This window comes from Mus pahari, chromosome 12 (assembly GCF_900095145.1).
Source record: "Mus pahari chromosome 12, PAHARI_EIJ_v1.1, whole genome shotgun sequence".
In the NCBI taxonomy this organism is placed as follows: Eukaryota; Metazoa; Chordata; class Mammalia; order Rodentia; family Muridae; genus Mus; species Mus pahari.
The window spans coordinates 18,444,393-18,456,145 of NC_034601.1; the positions used below are offsets into that span (position 1 = coordinate 18,444,393).

At 43.0% G+C, this 11,753-nt stretch overlaps 1 protein-coding gene across 1 annotated transcript in view; it reads right to left on the reverse strand.

Moving 5' to 3' along the window:
* Window positions 1–6,050, reverse strand: part of Rfc4 (replication factor C subunit 4) — a 16,488-nt gene extending 10,438 nt beyond the window's left edge. The window contains 3 exon segments of the mRNA XM_021209958.2: window positions 2,876–2,954; window positions 5,713–5,854; window positions 5,998–6,050. Coding sequence (XP_021065617.1) covers window positions 2,876–2,954; window positions 5,713–5,843 — 210 coding nt within the window. The 5' untranslated portion in view covers window positions 5,844–5,854; window positions 5,998–6,050.
* Window positions 6,051–11,753: the final 5,703 nt, after the last annotated feature.

Genomic DNA, 11,753 nt, shown 5'->3' on the forward strand with positions numbered 1-11,753 from the left:
GGAACTCACTTTGTAGACCAGGCTGGCCTTGAACTCAGAAATTCACCTGCCTCTGCCTCCCAAGTGCTGGGATTAAAGGCATGCGCCACCATGCCCGGCTGCCCCTTATTCTTTTAAACAGTTTTACCACTGTTAAAGACAATTTTTGAAGTTGTTTTGAATACATTTTTGCATTATGAGTCAGCCATCAGCCTAGGGGGACAAAGATTAGAATGTCATAGTTTAAAAGTTTTACGTTTAAATGTCACGTTCATGAGGAGAGACTTGTAATGGTAGCACTAATTGTATATTTGACATGAGCACTAGGGAGTCAGGGGGTTGAACCCTGGCATTCACCTCTCTGCCTCTTCTTTTTATGTTTTAAATTCATTTCCATGCTCATTGGTGTTTTGCCTGTATGTCTGTCTGTGTGAGGGTCTCAGAGACCCTGGAACTGGAGTTACAGATAGGTGTGAGCTGCCACGTGGGTGCTGGGAATTGAACCCAGGTACTCTGGAAGAGCAGCCAGTGCTCCTAACCACTGAGCCATCTGCTTCCTGAGCATAAATGCAGTGTGACCAGTTGCCTCAAGTTCCCGCTGCCATGCCTTCTCTATCTTGTACTGTGAGCCAGCATAAATCCTAAGTTGCATTTTGTCCCATAGTTTTTCAGATAATAATAATATTGGTTTGTACACGACTCAGTATTTGTAATGATTAACCCAGGGAACTATAATACATTGACTCTTGTTTTTAGTCTCATTACCTTTTCTTTCAAGAGACAGGGTTTCTCTGTGTCGCCGTGGATGTCCTAGAGCTAGCTCTGTAGACCAGGCTGGTCTCAAACTCACAGCGATCCGCCTGCCTCTGTCTCCTGGGATTAAAGGCGTGCACCATGAGCGTGTGGAGTGTTTGTAATTTTTTAAGGGTAATAGTTTTATTTATGATTTTCCTCAGTGTCTCAGGGAACCCTCAGAAGCTCTAGGCTATTTCTAGCCTAGGTGCTGATATAACTGTGAGGAGTGTCAAGGGAAGAGGCACACTAGAGTCCCCTCCCCACCCTGCTTCGTGACTGTGGATATAATCTAAACAGCCACACTCACTTTAGATTATTTATTTTTATACTATATAAACTGATCTCAGAAGAAAAAAAAAACAACCCAAAACCCCAAGCAACTTTAAAATATTTGAAAGGACTTTAATTCTTTAGGGAAAAAAAAAAATCACTTTATAAATTTAGTCAGAAATGAGGTGAATAATATCAAACAAGACCTTTTTATTCTTCTGCTGCACTGGGGAGCAAACTTTTTTTTTTAAAGATTTATTTATTTATTTTATGTATACGAGTACACTGTAGCTGTACAGATAATTGTGAGCCTTCGTGTGGTTGTTGGGAACTGAATTTTTAGGACCTCTGCTCACTCCGATCAACTCCCCTTGCTCAGGTACACTGTAGCTGTCTTCAGACGCGCCAGAAGAGGGCATCAGATCTCATTATGGGTGGTTGTCAGCCACCATGTGGTTGCTGGGATTTGAACTCAGGACTTCTGGAAGAGCAGTCAGTGCTCTTACCCACTGAGCCATCTAGCTGGCCCAATGGGGAGCAAACTTAAGGACTACTTGCTATTTAAATAAGGTTTCTACATGCTATTTAAATATCTGCCAGTAGGCCAAGGTGGTGGTGGTGGTGTATAAAAGACAGATTTCTGAGTTGAGGCCACCCTCTACAACACTTCTGCCTTAACTCCCTGAATAGCTAAGGCTATACCTACACCAACAGATCAAGCCAAATAAAAAGAGGTTAACAAATGTTGTGTTAGGTGAGTCTTATACTTGTCCAGAATTGTTAATTATTTACCGCCAATCAAAACTGTATAATATTGTAACATTAAAAATTAAGTGGCTATTTGGATCAAATCAATATGAATACTGGAAAGGATTTTAGTTTTATAACTTGATTTTTTTTCTCAATGTATAGTATAGTATAGATTGAGCATCCCTAACTAGAATTTCCAAATCCAAACTATTTTGAACACTAGTGTGATGCCACAAATTCATGGTTAACCTGAATATATCTTTTTCACTGTATTATCCTTTAATCCCAATGCTAAAAAAAGGCAGGCAGATCTCTGAGTTTGGGGCCAGGCTGGTCTACAGACTGACATACTGAGTTCCGGGATGGTCAGGGCTACATAGAAAGACACTGACACAAAAAGTCAAACAAAGAAACAAACAAAAAAGAAAGGGGGGGGGGAGACGCCCACAACGATGTGACACTAACCCACAATTGCCTGCAGGGGCGGGCACAACTTTGTTTTTGATGGTACAAAATCCTCAATTCTTATGTCACTGTATAAAATTCAGGGCACGGGTATAAGATACAACACAAATGAATTCTGTGTTGATTGGGGGGTGGGGGTGGTCTCATCTCAAATATCCTTAATTTGGATCTATGTAAATGCTATGGCTTGGATTTTAAATGTTTCCCAAAGGCACGGCTGATGAGCCTGTGGTACTAATGGGTAACTATAACTTCACTGTGGCTGGCCAGGGATTTACTATGTAGACCAGGTTGGCTTCTGCTCCCAGATGTTAGTATTAAAGCCACACGACACTACACACAGCCAACTATATATATTTTAAAATCTGACTTGTTTTGATAACACATCTGTAACTCTAACAGGTTACTTGTTTGTCCCCTAAAGTAAAGGCTCGTGGAGAAAGGGTCCTAACCGATCTTAGTCAGTGATCTGTACTTCAACACTACATCATAATGCCACAGAGAAGATGATTTGGCAAACTACTTATAGTTTTAAAAAATATCAAAGACTTATTGCATATATTTCATATGAATGAATTCTTAAATTTTCCAGCATCATTAAACACCATCTACTTACGTCAGCTCCTTCTAAAGACTTTTTCAGCACTGCAACCACCTCTTCCTGGTAAGCAACTTCATCCACACACTTTGGACGGCTGGGGGATGGAGGAAAGGCGGTTATGGAGCACACTGTGGTAGCCACAGAAAAGTCTCAAGTGTTCCTGCTGCTAAGACACCAATGACAGCACTCACATGTTACTTATGAAGTTGAAGGAGGCAGAATCTTCATTTGTATTTACCTTGAACAAATACATACTACTGGAATGAAATTATTTTTGCCTTCTACTTGTACTGCATGATAAAATATTAAGCAGAATTTTATGTATCATAAAGAACAAACTTAGAATGAAAGTGAACTGCATGTGGAGGCTTAACTCTTTAATCCCAGCAAGGAAGAGACAGAGGTAAGTAGAGTAGTTCTCTGAATTTGAGGCCAGCCTGATCTACCTAATGTATTCCAGGATAGTCAGGGCTACACAGTCAGTCCTTTTCTCAAAACAAAATAAAAAACAAAACAAAAAGAACAACAAAACAAAAAAGGGTGGGGCTGGTGAGATGGCTCAGTGGGTAAGAGCACCCGACTGCTCTTCCGAAGGTCCGGAGTTCAAATCCCAGCAACCACATGGTGGCTCACAACCACCTGTAATGAGATCTCACACCCTCTTCTAGAGTGTCTGAAGACAGCTACAGTGTACTTACATATAATAAATAAATAAATCTTAAAAAAAAAAAAAAAAAAAGTAAAAAAAAGGGTGAACACTTGCCTGTAAAATCTCTCCTGAGAAGCTCATGAAGCTGAGCTGTAATCGACTATTTAATAACCTAACAACTGGCAACTACTTTGGTTTAAAATAAATAAATAAATAAATAAATAAATAACACACCCTTACTCAGTTAATACATTAAATGGTCAGTACCATTTTACTCCTCTTCAAGACAGAATTTCTGTGTAGCCCTTGTTCTGGAACTTGCTCTGTAGATGAGGTTGGCCTTAAATTCAGAAATTTGCTGAGATCTGGGATTAAAGATATGTGCCACCAGGACCAGCTAATAATTTTGATCTTAAGTCACTTACCTGTAATTTTTATTTTTGAGACAAACGTCTCACTGTGTACCTCTGGCTAGCCTGGAACTCCCTATCTGGACCACAGATATCTGCTTGCCTCTCCCTTTCTAGTGCTGTGACTAAAGGTGTAAGCCACATGTCATTACTTAGTAATTGTAAGAGAAACTATGACAAAATTGTCTTTTCAAACTTGATGACTGAGATTTCTACTTAGTAAATTAACAAGACATCCTTTGATTTTGAGAAAGCTGTATGGGGGCTACAGACATGGTTCAGTGGATAAGAGCACCTGCTGCTCTTCCAGAGCCCACATGGTAGCTCACAACTATTTATAACTCTAGTTCTATGGTATCTGGCGCCCTTTTCTAGCCTCTATGGGCATTAGGTACACACATGGTACACAGACTATATATATGTAGGTCAAACACTCAAACACATGAACTAAAAAACAATTTAATTTTTTTTGGTGTGTGTGTGTGTTACACATACAGATGATGTAAAGGGAACAAATATCAGAAGTCACTTCTCTCCTTCCACCGAGGTGTTCAGGGATCAAACTCATGTTGTCAGGTTTCCACATCAAGTGTTTTTACCGACTGAGCCCTTTTACTCCCCCAAATTCTTTGATCCACACTTTCATAATGAATTAGGTTGATCTGGGCAAGGATCATTGCGTGTGCTATAACGGTCTGCAAGGATGAGGCAGGTAACAATGAAATCGTCCAAGGATGTATGGTGACGTATGACAGGCGTATGGTGATGTAAGGTTTTCCAAAGGAGAAACAGTATATAAGTGAGCAAATGTGAGAGCTTACAGCCAGAGCTGTCTGACTGGAGAAGCTGGAAATCTAGGTCCTCCCTTCCCCACGTCCTTGTTACTTTAGAATAAAAAAATAAAATCTAGTTTTGGAGTGGTAAGGTGGCTCAGCAGGCAAAGGCACTTCTGCCAAGTCTGATGACCCCAGTTTGACACACAGGATACACAGGGCAGCTGAGAACTTACTCCACCTGTGAGTCGAAGCACGCTTGTGATGGCATGCATCCTCCTTCCTCAACGACAAAACTTAAAAATATGAAAAATATAGATCTACGGGCTGGAGAACAGTGGTAGAGTGCTTGCCTAGATTAGGGTTAGCGAGATTCCTGTTAGGTAAGTGCGAGCTTTCAAAGCCTGATGATCTGAATCTGATCAATGGAATGAGTGTAACCAACTCGCTTTGCTGCTATGGGATGAGTTGGGGGCTAGAAGAGGGGTGATACAGATAAAGTACTCATATTTAAACTTTTCAATAATATTGAAACAACAAAATAACACATGAGGACCTTGTTTGGCTTGTAAATAACCTGAAAATCCTTAGTGATCAAAGAGGTGACATGTAGCTGAGGGTTCTAGTGTCATCTAACAAATGACAATGTAGTACTTCACTACTAAAACAACAACAACAAAAAAATCCCAACAATTTTCACCATATAATTGTAAAAGGATAAAACTTAGATTTCCGTAGAAGTGTTTATAGTCAGCTCACAGAAACGTTGTTGATTCCTTCGTTTCTGTAGGGCTCTAAAACTGTACACTTTATAGAAATCTTAGGTCATCTATAAAACAAGAGAATTAAATCCAACTACTGTATCACTCCAAGGACCAAGACTTATCATTGGGTGATACCGCGCCCCCTCCCCAAGATGTGATCTAAGTACAGCGAAGCCCCCCTTACATTAAAAACAAAAAACAAAAAAACCCACTAGCACGTATTAGTTATTTCAACAAAAGTACGAGCAGTTCTTACTATTTTTCCACCCAAGGAACTGGTTTGACTTTCTTGGTTTCTCCACTGCTTCCTGCAGTGGCAGGTGTCCCCCGGTCCTTGGTCAGTTGTGGCTTGGCACTGACAGATGCGCCTTTCAGAAATGCCTGCATGGCTTCTTCTCCTGGGTGTAAGACAAAAAGAAACCATTATGGGGCAGCTCCCCTTGAAAGGACTCCTAACCTTGTGCCTTGAGGGAAGGCGGAGGACACATCCCGGTCCCCGCCAGCCCGTAAAAGGCTGAGACCACCCAGACCCGTCACTTACAGTCGTCGCCGTCCCCGGGGCGCCGCGGTTCCCGCCACAGGACGGCGGCGAAAGGCACGGCGGGAGCGCGCCACGCAATAACGTCACGTCCGGCGCGCGGGTGACAGGGACGCCCGCCTTTTGGGCTCGCGGTGGGTACGCGCGGCTCCTGGCTGCGTCTGGGGCGCTCCGCGGCCAGACCTCAGCCCAGCAGTCACTGCAGAGCGCGGTGGGGGACGAGCCGACCTCAGGAGAAAGCTTTGCTCCCAGGACCGGGCTTGGGGCGGACCCACGCTGGGAAAGGCTTTCATCAAGCCAGCGGCTTCTTGGGTCTGCTGCCACCGTCCGTCCGCCAGCCCGAAGGTCGAGGCCGGGACGTGCTCACTTGACCCTTCTCCGGAAGGGGACACCGTGCGGACTACTGTCCCGCGCCCCGATACGCAAGGGCACGGGGCAGACTGCTTTTTAGACGTGAAGCTAGAGAGAGGGCTCAGCGGTTAAGAGCATTGGCTGTTTTTGTGGAGGACTTCGGTTTGATACTTGGGGTTTGGTAGCCATCTGGTGGCTCACAACTGGTAACTCCAGTTCAAGGGGGTCCAACGTTCCCGTCAGGCCTGCAGGCCCTGAATAGTGTGCTGCACGTACTTGCACGCAAGCAGAATACTTAAAACACACACAGCCCGGGGCAGATGTCTTTTTACAGTAGGGAGGGAGGACCATCTTCTATGGACTTAGTGTAATTTCCGAGACCCACTTAAAAACCTAGTGATTGGGCAGGAGATAAACTCATCAGTTAAAAGTACTTGCTTTCCCAGAGGACTGGAGTTTGCTTTCCAGCATCCTGAAAAAAAAATTTGGGGGGGGGGGGGACCAAACGTAAAAAAAAAAGGATTTGAAAGCTTTGTAGTATGTACCAACTGTCAGCAAACAGCTTGTCCTGGGAAGGATTTACTAGTCCAAATGAGCCTTTCCGTTCTTAGCCAGCCTCCGCCCTTAGATGTCCTCATGTTAGCCTAAGAAGTTCATAGTGTAGCTATGGTAGCAGAGATGGTTGTTACACGGGTCCAACAGGGATGACTGTTCTAGTAACTATTGCTGGGAGCTGAAAGTGCCATCCACAGGAATGAAAGATAGTCACCCTTCCTGGGGGTACCAGCCCTCAGGGGATTCAACTAACCTTTGCCCTACAGTGGTTGAAATGTCATTGTTTCCACCAGAAGTAGAATTTGTCTCATTGCGCTTATTTTCTAGAATCAAAATTCTAAAAGGCTACGTTTCATCAGAAGCCTGTGCAGGGTTTGGCAGAAGTACGCTTTCAGTCCTTAAACAGACCTACAAGGTCAGAATCTCTGTGGTGTCTGAGACTATGTATTTATCCTATACGGTTTTTGGTTAATGGACATTATGTTTCTGCTTCCTCCAAACCTCAGGTGGAAAACCTCAGTGTAATCAATCCCCAGTGTTGTCCTCAGTAATTCCAGGGTTAATGCTATAATAAAAGACTTTGTTCTTTTCGGTTTTTTTCCCCTTTGAGGTGGTTCTGCAAGAGATCCTTACCAGATGGTGGCACCTTAAGCTTAAACTTCCCAGGTTTAAGAACTGGGATTCCAGCATAGGGGCTGACAAGATGGCTCAGCGGTTAAGAGCACTGACCTCTTTCCAAAGATCTTGAGTTCAATTCCCAAAAACAACATGGTGACCCACAACCACTTGTAATGGGATCTGATGCCTTCTTGTGTGTCTGAAGACAGCTGCAGTTTGAAGATGAGCTAGTGTACCCATATACATAAAAATAAGTCTTAAAAAACAAACAAAACTAAGCATAGCTGGGGGTGGGGCAGTGGCACATGCCTTAAATCCAGCATTTGGGAGGCTGAGGTAGAGGCAGGTGATCTGAGGCCAGCCTGGTCTACAGAGCGAGTTCCAGGACCAGAAAATAAGCCCTAAGCAAGCATACATTCATTACACATTACCCAGCACAAGACAGACTGCATTGCTTTTCACTACACTATTTGTTATTCTAACTGGACTTCTTCCATAAAATAGCCCAGTTTTTGTGAATGGGGATAAGAATGTAAACTATGCAGGAATATCCAAACTGAAAAGAAATCTCCATGTAGTTTACCGCTGTAAAGGTGGTAGGACCTGGGAGAATGGAGTCTAAAATGAGGTGGGCTAGTCTCATGCAATAACTTTATTCAGAGCACCAGAGAGTTTATTACCCCGAGGGTTAAGAATAAGCACAGGAGAAAAGTGTACAATCGTAAGGATAAGCCACACCTGGCAAAAGCATGTTTTTTCCATAAAGGCAGAAAACAACAGTAGCCAGTTGTAATGAATAATCTGAAACGAATGCACTCCCAATATACCTGGGAGGGGCATGGAAACACATTCCAAGAACAATTCCGTGTTTTGAAGAAACTGAGGACCGCAAACTTGTCTTTTCTTGGGGTGTTGTCATAAGCACACAGAATTCTCACAACTTCATTCTTAGTGTTCTGACACCTTTTACTAGGAAAAGCCCACTGCTTATGAACAAATACAAAAACCACGTGTAAGAGGCCCGTGTGAGGCTGGCATCAACTCTAAGCCAGTGGTTCTCAACCTACCTAATGCTTCGATACAGTTCCTTATGTTCCGGTGACACCAACCACAAAATCATTTTGTTGCTATTTCATAACAGTAACTTGTTACTGTTATGAATTGTACATATCTGTTCTGCAGGATATATGGCCCCTGTGAAAAGGTCGTTTGGCTCACAAAAATGTCGCAGCCCACAGGTTGAGAACCTGTAGTCTAGGTTCTGATGGCAACGAGAAGCATGAAGGTTAGCTATGGAGGAAAGTATACACACATGAAATATTAGCGCCAAAAGGTTGTGGCAGCCCCTTTTACAGATCGATTGATCTAGCTATCTAGATACTCTGTGTCTAGCTAGCTAGCTATGCAGGGATCAGTTTCATACTTGGCAGCTCCAGCCTGTTGGGAAATGTCACCAGGAGCAAACAGGGCGATAAGAATCTGAGATGGTCACATGACTGTGAATGTCAGTAGCCAAGGCTGGCCACTGTGATGAGATGAGACACACAGGACAGAATGTGGACTTAAGGGCATCTGGGGAACAGAGAGATGGTGATTTCCAAAGTGTTGGCATCAAGAATGTTAGGAATAGCAACAACCTGAATCTGACTAGCACTTTTCAAAACTCTAACACAGGAGCCCTCAGTTTATTTTTACACTGCCTCCCCCACCCCCCACCCAGACTACTTTTCAGCTGTGGGGGATTGTTGGCATAATTGCTCTATACTGGGCATTCCTATATAAGGACTTCAGGCCCATAGGTAAGAAGGACAGTAGAAAGGGTCAGTGAGGTGGCTCATTGATTAAAGGTGAGTTCAATCTCTAGTACCCATGTAAAGCTGGAAGGAGAAAACGGACTCAACAAATTTGTCCTCTGATGCCATGTGTGCACCATAGGACATGTGCCCCCATCAAGCAGGTGGGTGTGCTCTAGTGTGCGTGGGGTGGGGGTGGGGTACACTCGAGCATGCACTCTATCTGTCTGTCTATCAATCTATCTATCTATCCATCCATCCAAATTAAATTTTAAAATGAACAGGGCTCCAGGAAGCAGCAGAGAAGAAGAAAGCATTGTATTTAGAGATAATCTGCTGGGATGTGGGCATGGGAGAACTGCTGTTGGGGATACGAGAAGTTATGCACCAAGTTAAGGAAGATGGTGGGCACTGTAGTATAGGATAGTATCTTCATTTGTGACATGACCGCCTGTGAGGAGAGGATAGTGAGCGGTTATGAGGAAAGGCCTTGAGCATGGGTAAGTGTGTAGGTGGGATTCAAGGCAAGGCCCCAAGGCAGAAATCAACCACTCTAGCAGCTGTTCAACATGTACCAGTCCCACGGATAGTCAGATGATCCCAGGAACGTCTGAAGACCACAGAGCTGCCTTTAAGCACAGTCAGTGATGACTGTGACCACAGCAGGTGTGTGATGGAGCTGGCAGCAATATCCTGACTGACAGAGCTAAGGTAAACAGAAGGCGGGACCTCCCCAACCAGAGGAAACGTTGCCTGAGAGCATAGTACCTGCTTTTTCATTTTATTGTTGACCTGTACTTCTGTTATTCTAGTATTTTTATTTTTAAATCTTTTAAATTTTTATCTTTTTTTTTGCTATTTTAGTATTTTTAATATTGATTTTATTTTTAAAATTTAAATTTAAATTTTTCACGAGGCTTACAAAGTAGTAGGTTTCCACATGGAACTTTCGGTTTTGAATATCTTTAACTTATTCGTTGACAACTTTGTACATACTTACACTTAAATCCTCCCTTACACCCCAGACTTACTTACAATAAAGGTGTGTGCCACCTCTGCCCAGCTTCTTAATTGTATTTTAAAATTAGCTTACAAATAGCGCTTCCCATGAACACTTTGCATATATTCTTTTTTTCCTTGCCTCACCCTTGCTTATGCCTTTGACACGCAGCATTTCCCCACCCCTTTCTGATCATGTGTTATACTTTCTTCTCCTCCTCCCTTTAAGGTTTTTCCCCTCCTCAAGTTCATGTGTCCTTTCTGTTACCTGATCTTTACAGGCATTCTAGGTTAAACACACAAATCTAAAAAGGTGCGGCTAAGATCCACATGTAAGAGAAAGCACGAGGCATTTGTCCTTCTTAGCCAGAGCCTTTAGTATAATATTTTCCAGTTCCATCTGTTTTCCTCTAAATTTCTTTAAAAGTGTTTAAGTCAGAATTTGAAATACGTTATTCCAAGACCTTCTGGCCTTTAAAGTTTGAGTTTAATCTAATGCTCAAACTAATTTGCCTTTAGTCTGATGGACCTGCCTTACATTCGTCTTTTTAGATTTTACTATGTTTGTGAGTGCTTTGCCTGAATGCATGTATGTATACAATGGGTATGGCTGTTGGCTCCCTTGGGACTGGGGTTATGGATGGTTGTGAGTCACTCGTGGGTTCTGGTGATTGAACCAGGGTCCTGTGCAAAAGTAACAAGTACTTTTAACCACGAGGCATCTCTCTAACCTGCGGGACCTACCTTTATGTGCAGCTTACTGTTTTCTTTTGTTGCTTTCAATATATTTTCCTTGTTTTGCATATTTAGTGTTGTGATTATGATACGACGTTCTGCCTCCATGAGATCCAGCTGTAAGGCATTTTCTCAATTAGTGATCAAGGTTGGAGGGCCCATTGTCAGTGGTGCCATCCCTGGGCTGGTCGTCCTGGGTTCTATAAGAAAGCAAGCTGAGCAAGCTAGTAAGTAACATCCCTCCACGGCCTCTGCATCAGCTCCTGCTTCCTGACCTGTTTGAGTTCCACTCCTGACTTCCTTTGGTGATGAACAACAGTGTGGAAGTGTAAGCTGAATAAACCCTTTCCTCCCCTATTTGCTTCTTGGTCATGATGTTTGTGCAGGAATAGAAACCCTGACTAAGACAAATTGGTACCAGGGGTGGGGTATTCCTGTGATGGCCTGACCATGTTTTGGGAGGACTGTGGAAGAAATTTGGGACTTTGGGCTGAAAGAGCCATTGGGATGTTAAGCGTTCTGTGGCATGTGCTGGAGCTTGGAAGATGATGTTGAGAACAGTGGCCTCAAAGATGAATGATGCTTTTTCCTTTCTGTATAAAACAAACCTGTATAACACATGTAATATTGCTGGCTTGTGTAAATATGATTGTTTAAAAGAAATTGTGAAATAAAACTTTCAAAGGTTTAAAAATGTTTATTTTATCA